Raw genomic sequence first — 15,620 nt, forward strand, 5'->3', positions numbered from 1 at the left:
CTTTATGGATCTGAAAAGAAAAAAGTAATAAAGTAATGAGTAAGACTGATACCATGGTTTGATATGTTCTGAGTCTGGCAGCAGGCAGTGGCAACTAAGCCTTCTCACAAATAGAGGGCCTTACAGGTTGTCCACTCAAGACAAAGGCCAGAGCCAGGTTCACACCTTGAATCCAGGAATTGGGTTAGGGCAATATCAATATGGAACAGAATTGTCATTGTAAGACCTAGTCCTTCCTGAGGGGGTCTAGGAATCTGGTTAAACAGCAAGGATGAGGACAAAGGAAGGGGACAGGGGACTTCCACTAAAATCCAGGCTGCAAACTAAAATTTCAAAATCATAACTATAATGCTAAGAGAAAGCCAGTAAAATTAACAAATGGAATAAAATTTCACTCCAGATGATTTTAATTTTATAGAATGTTGGATAAGGCTGTTCTATTTCTGCCTTAAAGAGCTAAAAAGCAAGTCTCTAACAGATCAAAGCATTCCAGGTAAGTTAACTAAATCCCAAAACAAAGTTCAAGAATATTTATATGAATACAAAATATCCAACATCCACTAAGGTAAAATTCACAATGTTTAGCATCTAATAAAACTTCACAGGCATGCAAAGAAGCAGGAAAATATGACCCAGAATGAGCAGAGAAACTAATGAATAGATCCCAAGGATGGGATAGATACTGGGATTAGTATTAATAGATCCCAGGAATGGGATAGATATTCGGATGAGTAGACAAGGGTATCAAAATAATTGTTATAACCATACTCCATGTGTCAAGAAAATAAGTAAAGATTGTGCTACAGTATAGAGTCAAGGATGATACAGAAAAGACTCCAATCCATCTCTGAAAATGAAAAATACACTGGATAGGATTAGGGGTAAACACCCCAGGTGGCTCGGTGGTAAAGAATCCACCTGCCAATGCAAAAGACATGGGTTCGATCCCTGGTTCAGGAAGATACCGAGAGAAGGAAATGGCAACCCACTCCAGTATTCTTGCCTGGGAAATGCCCTGGACAGAGGAGCCTGGCAGCCTACAGTCCCTGGGGTCACAAGAGTCAGACACAGCTTAGCGACTAAACAACAACCACAGATATCACAGGACAAAAGATTAGTAAATTTGAAGATATAGCAACAGAAGGTATCCAATATGAAACACAAAGGAAAAAAGGCTGAACAAAAAACCAAAACATCAGCGAGCTGAGGGACAAGTTCAAGCAATCTAATATACACGTAACTGAAGTCTGCAGAGGAAGGGAAGAGACAAAACAAGAAAACTGCAAACAAATATCTCTCAGGAACATAAATACAAAATCCTTAACAAAATTTTAGCAAATTAAATCCAACAGTATATAAGAAGGTTAATATTCAAGAATGCAAGGTTTATCTCAAGAATGCAAGGCTGGCTTAACATTACATTAGAAATGTAATATTATACACCATATTAACAAACCATAAAAGGAAAACCATACAATCTTCTCAATACAGAAAATACACTCAATACACGCAGAAAAAGTGTTTGCTAAAACCCAGTGTCTAGTCCAATAAATACCATCAGGAAACTAGAAATGTGGAAAAAGAACTTAACCTGATAAAGGGTGGTAATAAAAATAAAGTATAGCTAACATCGTACTTAATAAAAAACTGCTTTCCTCCTAAAGTCAGGAACAAGATATTTAACAGCCATGTGTCCTTAAGCAATCACTCCAACTCTATGTAACTGTTTCACCACCTGCAAATGTTTATAACAGGGCTTGGCATTATGGAAGTGCTTGCAACAGTAATCTTGATGATGGAGTGGACTTATAGGTTGGCAGAGAGAAAACACAAATCCAGTAACTTCTCTTTGATCCTCAGAATCAGTTACCCCACAGCTTTTGACTTCACTGCTCATTGTTGCCCCAATGCCCTTTAGAGGTCAAGTCAGGCATATGAAGTGGTAGGATACAAGATATAATCTTCCTGTGACAGTCAAAACACCTTCTCTTTCTTACCTACATCCTATAGAGTGAAAAAAAGCAGAGAAAAAACCACTCTACAGTTCAGTCACTCAGTCGTGACCCCACAGATTGCAGCATGCCAGGCTTCCGTCCATCACCAACTCCCAGAGCTTGCTCAAACTCATGTTCATTGAGTCCGTGATGCCATCCAACCATTTCTTATCCTCTGTCATCCTTCTTCTCCTGCCTTCAATCTTTCCCCGCATCAGGGTCTTTTCAAATGAATCAGTTCTTTGCCAGGTGGCCAGAGTATTGGTGCTTCAGCTTCCCATCAGTCTTCCACTGAATATTCAGGACTAATTTCCTTTAGGATGGACTGGTTAAATCTCCTTGCAGTCCAAGGGATTCTCAAGAGTCTTCTCCAACACCACAGTTCAAAAGCATCAATTCTTTGGTGCTCAGTTTTCTTTACGGTTCAACTCTCACATCCATAAATGACTACTGGAAAAATCATAGCTTTAACTAGAGGACTCTTTGTCAGCAAAGTAACGTCTCTGCTTTTTAATATCCTCTCTAGGTTGGTCTTAGCTTTTCTTCCAAGGAGTAAGTGTCTTTTAATTTCATGGCTGTAGTCACCATCTGCAGTGATTCTGGAACCCAAGAAAATAAAGTCTATCACTGTTTCCACTATTTCCCCATTTATTTGCCATAAAGTGATGAAACCAGATGCCACGATCTTGGTCTTTTGAATGTTGAGTTTTACCCAGCTTTTTCACTCTCCTCTTTACTTTCATCAAGTTCTTCTTCGCTTTCTGCCATAAGAGTGGTATCATCTGCATATCTGAGGTTATTGATATTTCTTCCGGCAATCTTGATTCCAGCTTGTGCTTCATCCAGCCCAGTGTTCCTCATGATGTACTCTGTATATAAGTTAAAATAAGCAGGGGGACAATATACAGCCTTGACATACTCCTTTCCTTTGGAACCAGTCCATTGTTCCACATCCAGTTCCTAAGGCCCACTTGACTTCACACTCCAGGATGTCTGGCTCTAGGTGAGTGATCACACCATTGTGGTTATCTGGGTCATTAAGATCTCTTTTGTATAGTTCTGTATATTCTTGCCACCTCTTCTTAATATCTTCTGCTTCTGTTAGGTCCATACCATTTCTGTCCTTTATTTTGCCCATTTTGCATGAAATGTTCTCTTGGTATCTCTAATTTTCTTGAAGAGATCTCTAGTCTTTCCTATTCTATTTTCCTCTATTTCTTTGCATCAATCACTTAGGAAGGCTTTCTTATCTCTCCTTGCTATTCTTTGGAAGTCTGCATTCAAATGCGTATATCTTTCCTTTTCTCCTTTGCCTTTAGCTTCTCTGCTTTTCTCAGCTATTTGTAAGGCCTCCTCAGACAACCATTTTGCCTTTTTGTATTTCTTTTTCTTGGGGGATGGTTTTGATCACCGCCTCCTGTTCCATCTATAGTTCTTCAGGCACTCTGTCTATCGGATCTAATTCCTTGAATCTATTTGTCACTTCCACTGTATAATCATAAGGGATTTGACTTAGGTCATACCTAAATGTTCTAGCGGTTTTCCCTATTTTCTTCAATTTAAGTCTGAATTTTGCAACAATTCTGGCTCCTTCCTCATTATTTAATTCTCCCTAACTCATCCCACCATTTTTTTTCTTTACCCACACTGCCTGACTATAACTACATTACCAGCAGTAAAAGCGAGCATTTAGATCTCATCATGTTCATTTCTACTGTAGGTTCAAGTACTGTATTTCAGGTATTTTATAATCCTGTGCCTAAAAATTTCAATTAAAGAATCCTTTAAGGTATTAGAGCCAGAAACCCCAAAAGGCAAAGCTTTAGGGGAATATCTGGAAGCAGCCCACTGTGAGCATATTCCTTTGTGAAAAGCTTTTTATATTTCATAATATATCTGCTTTTAATATAAAAATATTTCTCCAAATCTTTACATAAATCAATACTGTTAGAGGTTATACCATATCTGCTCTGTGCCTATATGCCTCAGAATGAAACAAATAATTTGACATGCAAATACCGCTTCTCTTTAAGCATGATGCCCCAAGGCTGCTTGGCACAGCATCACATCAACAGTTGGCAAAGTACATCTATTATTAAAAGAGATTCCTTTCTCTAGATTTTTAATTTCTTTCCCTCATGCTTAATCTCAGGTCTACATTTTCAGTCCTTGATTTAATGTCTTTTAAAATTGTTGTTATACATGTTGCTCAATATTCAGCCTTTTTATCTGACATAGCCTTTTTATTGCAAAGGATAACATACCTATAAAAAGGTACACAAGTACTTTTTTGAATAACAAAATAATTGTTATTCAAGAACCAAACAATATCCTCAGAAAGTCTCCTGTGTCACCTCCCATGTACTACCCCTTCCTTCTCTATCTTGACTTCAAGTACTATAATTTAGTTTACCTGTTTTTGAACTTTTATATAGGTGGAAGCATGCTGTGTATACTTTTATTTCTTATTTTATCACATTACATTGAAGATTCATTTTTGTATCTATACTTACTGGGAGGGATTGGGGACAGGAGGAGAAGGGGATGACAGAGGATAAGATGGCTGGATGGCATCACTGACTCGATGGACGTGAGTCTGGGTGAACTCCGGGAGTTGGTGATGGACAGGGAGGCCTGGAGTGCTGCAATTCGGGGGGTCGCAAAGAGTCGGACACGACTGAGCGACTGAGCTGAACTGAACTGATACTGCACTGTTGTGGCTATATAGTATTCTATTGCAAAAATATGCCATGATCTACTTACACATTCTACTCTTAATGGACATTTAAGTTGTTCTCACGTTTTGGCCATTAGGAATATTGCTTATATGAATATTTTCATAACAGGTTCTCAATGTATATATGCAAATACGTTTCTGTTAGGAATGGAGTTTCTTGACCAAAAGGTCTGTGCTTCAACTTTGGTGGATAATGTTAACAACTGTTCTATATGGTTATAGAACATATAGATTTACACTCTACCAGCAATGAATGAGGTCCCCCCTTGCTCCATATCCTTGCCAAAACATTATTAGCCATCCTGGTACGTGTATGGTGGCACTGAATTACGGTTTTAATTTATATTTTCCTGAAGACTAATGATATAGAGCACTTTTTTGTTTATTGCTACTTGGATATCCTCTTTGGGGAAAGCCCTTTCATATCCTTTCCCTACTTTTCTACTGGTTTGCCTTTATTTGTCTTGTTTATAGAAAATTCTTTATATGGTATGAATATTAGTCCTTTATTTGTATATATCTTTAGCTTCTCTATACCTTGCCTTTTCACATACATAATGGTATCTTTAGATGAACAGGGTTCTTAATTTTAACATAAAATCTATTAATCTTTTCCTTTAAGGTTGATATTTTTGCTCTTTGACTTTTCATTACTGCTTTATATGAATTATGTCTTAACACTGCTGCTGCTGCTGCTACTGCTGCTAAGTCACGTCAGTCGTGTCCGACTCTGTGCGACCCCACAGATGGGCGCCCACCAGGCTCCCCCATCCCTGGGATTCTCCAGGCAAGAACACTGGAGTGGGTTGCCATTTCCTTCTCCAATGCATGAAAGTGAAAAGTGAAAGTAAAGTCGCTCAGTCATGTCCAACTCTTAGCGACCCCATGGACTACAGCCACCAGGCTCCTCCATCCATGGGAGTTTCCAGGCAAGAGTACTGGAGTGGGTTGCCAGTGCCTTCTCCGCTTAACACTGCTACACTTCTAAATTACAATCTCAGACATTTTCATATTCCTATCCCCTTAAAGGAGTCAGTAAAGCATAGCTAGAGTGGCCAGGGCTTAGTCAAGGCTCTGGGTCCTTATTTGACTTTGCCAGCCCTGTTCCCCTGATATCCTCATGCTTTGAGGGGAAAACAGGGGGTGAGGCGAGTAGAATTCACTGTGTGACAGGTGACATCATAGCCCGACCACATCTCTTGTCCTAAACATTATGCTTAATGTAGTCTAAGATCACGTCACCATACACACTGATGACATGTCGAGCTTTCAGCCTAGAATAATCCTCAACCTTTTCATATACATGACCTATGATGAATTTGCTCTTTTTGCACAAAAATTCCACAACTTCCACAGTTTAAACTTATTTGATGTGGGCCAATATTTCTGTCTTTAATGTATTACTCAAAGGTAACATGCAGAAATGATTTAGAATAAGGTTAAACACTGGAGACTGGCTATAGAACAATTCATAATTAGTGTTGACAATTGGTTCTGTCAAATGCTAGTATTTAGACCCAGTAATGTATGTGCCTCTGGCTACCATCCTTACATCTGGTCTTTTCCACATTTTTAGTCAAAAATCTGAATAAAGACATTGATGCCTGGTATCAAATCATGGCTGATATGATTTTAGAAGAAATAATGAAATATAAAACTGACAAATTTTATTTTCAATCAAATTGCAATAAAGACATTGATATGCGGTATCAGATCATAGCTGATATGATTTTAGAAGAAATAGTAAAATATAAAACTGACAAATTTTCTTTTCAATCAAATTGCATTTTTATCTTTTTCCATTCAAAGTCATTTTGACAACTCTTAATAATGGAATGCTAACTAAATAAATGTTTCTTAACATTCACTGCTTTCTCTTTTATATAAATCCAGCCCCCTCCTTTTTTTTTTCCCATTAAGAGAACTTTCTAAAGAGAGAGAGGGAGAGAATTTTCTATTCTTTTTACTGTTACAATTTCATGCTTAATCCTCCTGGAATTTTCAATAATTCCGGTTTTTCCCATTTCTAAAGTGTTTGCTGCACTTTTACTGCTTAAACTTCCAGCACAGTGGCGACCTGGGGACTTCCAATTCAATCCATGCTTTTTCATAGGGCCCATCCACTGTCTTACTCTGTACACACTTCCTAAGCTTCCTGTCAGCTGCTGAATCAGTAGAACTGACCTCCTTTTCTTGCAGGAGTCTCACAGAGTCCCTCATGAATAAAAGTTACTTTGAGGCGAAAGTTTCAAGTTCCGAAAGTAAACACATTTATCACCCCTTCAGACTTGAGTGCTAAAGCCAGTTAGAAAATGCGCAGGCAGCTGTTAATCTGGGGGTGAGGGCGCTTCTCTTCTGTGACATCTTGCACATTGGCCTCACTTGGCTAGCTGGATACTGACGCTGGGTCAGGATATATCAATAAAAAACTTTCATGGGGAAATCCTTGGAGAGGAGGAGCGTTGTTTCTGAGCAAATTTGAGTCAAGGGATTCAATCTCTAAAATTCTGTGCCTTTAACTGTAAAAAGAAAGGTTAGAATAAGTTATCTTAAGGCCCTATTAAGGTCTGAAATGCCATTTCTAAAAGTTTTTTCTTCTAAATTGTTCCAAGAAATCTATTCCCAGCAGAAGTGTCCCATATCTTGTACCCTAAGCAAATACAAAATAATGTTATATTCTTTTCCTAAGAGGGCTTCCGAGATGGCTCAATGGGTAAAGAATCCACCTGCAATGCAGGAGACACAGGTTTGATCCCTGGGTTGGGAAGATCCCTTGGAGGAGGGCATAGTAACTCACTCCAGTATTCTTGCCTGAAGAATCCCATGGATAGAGGAACCTGGTGGGCTACAGTCCATGGGGTAGTATGATTGAAGTGACTGTACATGTACCTCATCACCAACCTCATCACACACACACAACCTGCTGCATTCGACAAGTGAGATGAGAAATAGTCAAGGTCAGTGTCTCAGGCAGGCTTGGCAGGAGACAGAAAACCACATCAACATTTTAGCAAAGAATTTAATATAAAGAACTATTAACCAAGTACTGGAGGACAGTCAAGGCAAGAAGGAGACACTAAGGTATCCCAGCAAGAAGCAGTTATCCTTCCTAAGGCTAAGGAAACAAAAGGAAGCGTGGGGATTACTATAGCTAGAAGCTGGGAGAAGGAATCCCCCAGAGCTGGATCCAGACCTCTGTAGTAGGAGTGCTGGCCAGCTGGTACTGATATTTCTGAAGGAGTGCAATAAGCCTGATTCTTGGTGTGAGGAAAAGTTGAAAACTAAAATAAACTGCTGCTTCACAGGCCAGGGTGATGCCAGTACTGCAGGAATGTAGACCAGGAAAAGGAAGCAAATGGTTAACAGGAAGTCCCTTCCTCCTTTACCAGCCTTTCAGACTCTAGGATGAGATGGTTGGATGGCATTACCAACTCGATAGACATAAGTTTGAGCAAGCTCTGAGAGTTGGTGATGGACAGGGAAGCCTGGCGTGCTGCAGTCCACAGGGTCTCAAAGAGTCGGATACAACTGAGCAACTGAACTGAACCGGCAGAGCCTAACAGGGAGCAAACTAGCATAAGAGAAATAGCTTTGCAAAGTCCCAGCTCCAGAATCAAAAGCAGAGTACAGATAGCGTGTCTGCTGCTGAGAGACAAGAGACTTTGAGAAGACCAAATGAAGACTCACAGTACCCTTGGGGCAGTACTCAGGAGACAGAGACCTTCCTCAAGAGGACCTGACCTCACTATCAAGCAGGGGCTCCAGCTCTATGGATTGACTTAGATTTGAAAAGTAGGCCAAAGGTCATAACTCCCCATAAAGGTCATAACTCCCCAATATGACACTATGACAAGTCAGGTTTCTAGTTCCAGCCTGGAGTTTCTCCTTCTGTGTACTTGATGTAGGACTTAGGAGGCCACCTATCTATTTTATTCCTATGGATACGCTAATCCATTCAGTTCAGTCCAGTCGCTCAGTTGTGTCCGACCCTTTGCGACCCCATGAATCGCAGCACGCCAGGCCTCCCTGTCCATCACCAACTCCCAGAGTACACTCAGGCTCACGTCCATCGAGTCAGTGATGCCATCCAGCCATCTCATCCTCTGTCGTCCCCTTCTCCTCCTGCCCCCAATCCCTCCCAGCATCAGAGTCTTTTCCAATGAGTCAACTCTTCGCATGAGGTGGCCAAAGTACTGGAGTTTCAGCTTCAGCATCATTCCCTCCAAAGAAATCCCAGGGCTGATCTCCTTCAGAATGGACTGGTTGGATCTCCTTGCAGTCCAAGGGACTCTCAAGAGTCTTCTCCAATACCACACTTCAAAAGCATCAATTCTTCGGCGTTCAGCCTTCTTCACAGTCCAACTCTCACATCCATACATGACCACAGGAAAAACCATAGCCTTGACTAGATGAACCTTTGTTGGCAAAGTAATGTCTCTGCTTTTGAACATGCTATCTAGGTTGGTCATAACTTTCCTTCCAAGGAGGAAGCGTCTTTTAATTTCATGGCTGCAGTCACCATCTGCAGTGATTTTGGAGCCCAGAAAAATAAAGTCTGACACTGCTTCCACTGTTTCCCCATCTATTTGCCATGAAGTGATGAGACCGGATGCCATGATCTTAGTTTTCTGAATGTTGAGCTTTAAGCCAACTTTTTCACTCTCCACTTTCACTTTCATCAAGTGGCTTTTGAGTTCCTCTTCACTTTCTGCCATAAGGGTGGTGTCGTCTGCATATCTGAGGTTATTGATATTTCTCCCGGCAATCTTGACTCCAACTGTGTTTCTTCCAGTCCAGCATTTCTCATGATGTACTCTGCATAGAAGTTAAATAAGCAAGGTGACAATATACAGCCTTGACATACTCCTTTTCCTATTTGGAACCAGTCTGTTGTTCCATGTCCAGTTCTAACTGTTGCTTCCTGACCTGCATACAGATTTCTCAAGAGGCAGATCCGGTGGTCTGGTATTCCCATCTCTTTCAGAATTTTCCACAGTTTATTGTGATCCACACAGTCAAAGGCTTTGGCATAGTCAATAAAGCAGAAATAGATGTTTTTCTGGAACTCTCTTGCTTTTTCCATGAGCCAGCGGATGTTGGCAATTTGATCTCTGGTTCCTCTGCCTTTTCTAAAACCAGCTTGAACATCAGGAAGTTCATGGTTCACGTATTGCTGAAGCCTGGCTTGGAGAATTTTGAGCATTACTTTACTAGCGTGTGAGATGAGTGCAATTGTGCGGTAGTTTGAGCATTCTTTGGCATTGCCTTTCTTTGGGATTGGAATGAACACTGACCTTTTCCAGTCCTGTGGCCACTTCTGAGTTTTCCAAAGATCCTTGTGGGCCAAATCATTCTCTGCATTGTCCTCCACTGCCCATTAAGGGATAGAAGTCCACGTTGACTCCTGTGGTTATGTGTTGTCACTTCACTTCAGATCAGGAGGTCCACCCGAATGGCAGCATCTCCCACATCATAAAAGCCCTACAGTGGACAGGCACCAGAGATGTTTAAGGCTACCAGTCTCTCCTTAGCGCCTTTGTGAAATGTGTCTTCTAGGCCATGCTGAAGGATGCAGTAAGAGGATAGGTATGCAGGTGGCACATAATAAATCCAGTCCAATATTCCTATCTTCCTAAGCCCTCAGATTTCCTCTTCATTATGCCAGGAAAGTTCTAGCATCTCAACTTTACTAAATATGCTGCTGCTGCTGTTGCTAAGTCACTTCAGTCGTGTCAGACTCTGTATACAGGGCAGCTCTTAGTTCAAGTTTCAGTCAACCATATACAAGTTAACACTTAAAAGTCAGAATTTTTTAAGAATATATCCAGATCAATAAATGTAACTTGATCCATTGTTACATTCTACCCTCCTTGGCCTAATATATTTACACTTCATTCCCACACATACTTCCCAAATTCTCATGGATACAAATTAGCCAACTTTTGTTATTCTTTCAGAGGCTTGGTTCTTTCTAACTAGGTCAGGTTTTTGTCCCTGTTCTGTGGAACATGAAGAGATCTGGGCCTAGCGACAAACGGTTACAGAGGTAGGTTTTGAGTATAGACACTGTTTGCAAAGCAGCTGCCCTAGGAGATGTATTACAGGACCTACAAGCAAGACAAGGCTAGTTTTCTCAGACATGGAAAGCAAGCTGCTTCCATCAACAAGGGAGGCACACAGAGTGACTGGAGTTTCAAGATTCTCAGCTCTATCTAAGTGCATTTAGATGTTGCCATTGCAAGTTTCAGGGCTCTGACTCTTTCCTAGTCATTGTCCTAAACAGGACATTGGCAAGGCTATGCAATTCTAATACCAGCACAATTAAAACTGTGAAGCTTTGTGGCTACATGAAGTAAAGAGCTTTAGCATCATAAAAACTGTGATTCTCTGACTAAGACTTGATCTGAGTGTTTAAAGACATGAACATGTCATTTCCTTTCTGTAAGTGCTCCAGTGGCCCCACGAGCAACCTTTCCATCCTTCCCCCAGTCTCTGCAGTATCACTGCTCCCATAATGGTCATGTACTTCAGCCACTTGGTCCCCCAAGGCACTTAGCTTCAGAAATCATTAATCACAAGCAAAAAAGGCAGTAAGCTGATTAATCATGATGCCAATCCATACCATGGATTACTAGAGTCTTATTTCCCATTGGCACGGGGCTGAAGAAATGACCAAATCCAAATCCCAACCTTAAAGGATTTCCCCCCCAGATCCCATTCTGAGTAACAAATTCTTAATCAATATATTAATATTTATCAGTCTAGTCAAGAAACCAAAGCCACATCAGCATTTTAACAGATAATTTAATATAAAAATTTGTTAGCCAGATGTTGAAGAACTGAAAAGGCAAAAGGGAGACGCTGAGTATCACAGAATTAGTTACAGTGGGAAGCAACTATCACTCCCAGGACACAGAACAGAGCAGAGAGGATTCCTACTGCTTAGAGATTTGGAGGAAAGACCTCCGAGCAGCTGGGACTCAGATCTGAGGAAGGTGTACTGAAATCTTTGGAGGGGTATAATGAGGCTGCTACTGCTACTGCTGCTGCTAAGTCACTTCAGTCGTGTCCGACTCTGTGCGACCCCATAGACGGCAGCCCGCCAGGCTCCCCGGTCCCTGGTATTCTCCAGGCAAGAACACTGGCGTGGGTTGCCATTTCCTAGCCTCATTATCGGAGAAGGCAATGGCACCCCACTCCAGTACTCCTGCCTGGAAAATCCCATGGACGGAGGAGCCTGGTAGGCTGCATTCCATGGGGTCGAGAAGAGTCGGACACGACTGAGCGACTTCACTTTCACTTTTCACTTTCATGCATTGGAGAAGGAAATGGCAACCCACTCCAGTGTTCTTGCCTGGAGAATCCCAGGGACGGGGGAGCCTGGCGGGCTGCCGTCTATGGGGTCGCACAGAGTCGGACACGACTGAAGTGATTTAGCAGCAGCAGCAGCAGCAACAATGAGGCTAGTTCTAAGAGCGGAGAAAACTATAAACTGTGACCCACTGTTAAGGCCAGAGGGAGGCACCAGGGCTGTGGTGAGACAGAGGAGGAAAATAATCAAGCAGGAAGCAGCAAGTCCTTCTGTCCTCCTCTAACCTTCTACTCCCTTCCCCTACTGGCAAAGCCTCATGGAAGCAGTGAGCTAGCAAAGAAGAAAGGTCTTTAGAGGTTCTGCCCCACAGTCACCAAGCAAAGTACAGAAGGATAATAGCTTAATAATCTGCAGTCAAGAGGAAGCAGAGCACAACTGCAGAGTCAGGGTCACGAATTACCTGAAACTATTTAAGGATGTATATGGCACCCTGGCCTCCTTTCTGCACACTGCCTGGCAAAATAGCTAGAGCTTGATAAATCTGAGTATTAGAGCTCACAGAAACCATCATGTAGTTAAATAGAAATTCAGTACTTTCAGTTGTGTTATTCTTTGCTACTGGTACTGGGATTCCAACAGTCAGGTGCTCCTGTTCTTTCTCTACTCCCACACAGTGCAAAAGACGGGGAAAGGAACTAAGCAATGGGACAGAAATGCAAAGCAGTACTGAGGTAAGAACCATGACAGAGCAGACAGATGACCAATAGGAATTATATTGGGGGAGCTTAAAGACAATGACAAGCACAGTGAAAAAGCATAGTGGATTAATGCATTTGCCTTCTGCCTGGGGGTACTATTAGAAAATTACTTTGAGGAGCTCTAGATGACCTTCACTGTGAACACTAGTTTAAAATAATAATAATAAGGTTATCTACATGGGCAAAGCTAATCCATATGGAGAGAATGGCTGGATTAAGCTTAAGATGACTGTTACGGCCAAATCAGGATGGAAGTGACTGGCACTTATATAGTTTTGTGGCCTCAGCCATGCTTAATTCAGACTTCTCGAAGTTCTACAACTATCTGGGCCTCCATCCTTGTAAAGAAAGTGAAAGTGAAGTCGCTCAGTCGTGTCCGACTCTTTGCAACCCCATGGACTGTAGCCTACCAGGCTTCTCCGTCCATGGGATTCTCCAGGCAAGAATACTGGAGTGGGTTACCATTTCCTTCTCCAGGGGATCTTCCCGACCCAGGGATTGAACCCGGGTCTCCTGCATTGCAGGCAGATGCTTTAACCTCTGAGCCACCAGGGAAAAGTCATACTTAAATGGAGTGTTTGGATAATGATTAACTTTTCAAACCAAGTCTCAAATTTGGCAGAGCCAGGATTTGAACCTGTCTGACTCCAAAGTCTGTCTCTTCACCATCCCAGCACGAGGTTCTGAACTACCCTTCACTCACAAATACCACCATCACTATCAATAGGTCTTTACTCGTTTTCCTCCTCCCATTACTAAAGATAGACATCCACAATCTCTAATTAGTTGAATCAGGCCAACTGAAAATTAATTTTAAAATTATTAGGCTGATTGAAAATTAAAATTTAAGGATATTATGCAATTATCAACTGGTTACTTATTTTCCTTAATGGAGGAAAATTATACTCTTGAAGACAGCAACAGTATAGCCAATAAAAATCTCGTGTTTAGACATCACTTCTCACTTAGACAACATCTTCCTAAATCCAATTACAAACTTTCTTGAAATGAACAACAGCAAGAAATTCTGATGTCAAGAATATCAAATTGTGTAAAATTGGTCCTATTCTTCCCCCACCAACCAAGAAAGAATTTTATAATCAACTCCTGACAGCATGGAAAGCAGTGTGAAAATGTTAAAAACTTTACTTAGTTCCTAAAGATGGCATATTTTCAGAAATTGACAAGAGTTTGTGTTCTTTCTTTAAAGTAATCACATATGCGTGCTCCGTTGCTCAGTGGTATCCGACTCTTTGTAACCTCACAGACTGTAGCCCCCCCAAGCTCCTCTGTCCATGGGAGTTTTCAGGCAAGAATATTGGTGTGGGTTGCCATTTCTTCCACCAGGGGATCTCCCATCCCAGGGGATCTTCCTCCCAGATCTCCCACATCTCCTGCATTTCCTGCATTGGCAGGTGGATTCTTACCACTGAGCCACCTGGGAAGCCCAAAGTAATCACATATACATGCTCAAAGGGTATTTTAAAACTCATATTACACAGCCTGCTCTATTCACTAGCATGTCTCCTCCGACCCTTTGCTCATGTAATCTCTGAAATGCCTTCTGTTCTCTACTATACACGTTTAGCTCCATTTCTTTTTCAAAATACTCACTCTTCAAAATCCAGCTCCTGTCTCTCTTCTCAAAGGATGGGCCTGTAAGATGGTTTCAGCTAGCTGTATTATAAGACACAGTGGCATCTCTTCGAGAGAGAAATTTTAGAATTTCTGAGCTAGAATGGCTCACGGATGAGCTAACAGTCTACTCTCCTAGTCTCCAATAGGTGAAGTGCCCTTATGCCTTACTGTAACTTATCTCTGAGGTCTCTTCCAGCTCTAAAATTATGTCTTTATAGTTTCAGCGTTCAAAAGGTGTGGAATGTGTGTAGAAATCATTACATTCTCAAACGGCACAGAGTTCAGTTATAAATTACACTCGAAGATCTCACGGCAAATGCTCAGTTCATGTCAGAAGAGCAACGAACAACTGGGTCTACTGTCCACGTCTGAGCACTGTACCGCTGATGACGGGCTCACTCCGGGCACACAGTAGGCCCCAAATCCGGACAGAAGCCTGTTGGACAGCCTCTCTATCCTCACACCAAGACCAAGCCCTTACTGGCTACTTTATCACCTAGAAACAAAGCTGAGTAAAATACCTCAATCCTGCACCATCCCCAGATACCCGCAGCGACGGGGATCGGACGATGATGCAGGGCAGTGGTGCGGGTGCGGTGTCCACCTAGTTTTCCTCCTGAGCCGGTGGGAGCCCTGAGCACCGGCTCTCCTACAGCCCCAGTCCAGCAGTCACCCTGCAGCCCGCCGCTACTCATCTCCCTGGCTGTCCGCCCCGACGCCACTTGCCCTTAGCCCTGGGTATTCTTACCATCCCAACACCAGGCCGGTGGTCACGATGAAGCAGGTAAAGACCACCGCGATGTAAAAAAGCGGCGAGTACTCATAGAGCGTTACGAGAAACACCGCAGCCATCAGGATATCCTAAGCTGAGCCGGGCTCCCGCCGGCCAGCCCAGCCTAGCCCAGTCGGGCCCTCTCCGCCAGCGTAAAAGTCACTACGGTGCCCCGGAGTGGACAAACTTTGTAGATCCGCACTAGCCTAGCGTTCCAGCAGGCTAGAGATAGGGGTAGCCTCACCGGGAGCGGGAGCCTGCGTGCCAATCACGAGGTCGCCTGCAGGGCTCGCCCCGCCCCTCCCGCTCCAGTGCCGAGTTACTGGCTTCGCCCCGCCCCGCCCCCGGATCCCGGATTTGGTATCCAGCGGGCGTGTTCTTTGGCTGTTTGTCCTAGCGGTCCACGGTT

At 42.4% G+C, this 15,620-nt stretch overlaps 1 protein-coding gene across 2 annotated transcripts in view; it reads right to left on the reverse strand.

The window, feature by feature from the left end:
• Window positions 1-15,386, reverse strand: part of CGRRF1 (cell growth regulator with ring finger domain 1) — a 28,102-nt gene extending 12,716 nt beyond the window's left edge. Inside the window, exons 1-2 of one of the 2 annotated variants that reach the window (XM_070377812.1) lie at window positions 15,188-15,327; window positions 6,916-7,250 (exon numbers count right to left, since the gene is read on the reverse strand). Coding sequence is in view for 1 of the 2 variants with exons in the window: in XM_005905052.2 (XP_005905114.1) it covers window positions 15,188-15,291 (104 nt within the window). In the remaining variant the exon portion in view is untranslated. Of the gene's footprint in view, window positions 1-6,915; window positions 7,251-15,187 lie in introns of both variants that reach the window. The other variant, XM_005905052.2, reaches the window with a different exon arrangement.
• Window positions 15,387-15,620: the final 234 nt, after the last annotated feature.

The sequence above is a fragment of the Bos mutus genome, chromosome 10, assembly GCF_027580195.1.
Source record: "Bos mutus isolate GX-2022 chromosome 10, NWIPB_WYAK_1.1, whole genome shotgun sequence".
Lineage (NCBI taxonomy): Eukaryota > Metazoa > Chordata > Mammalia > Artiodactyla > Bovidae > Bos > Bos mutus.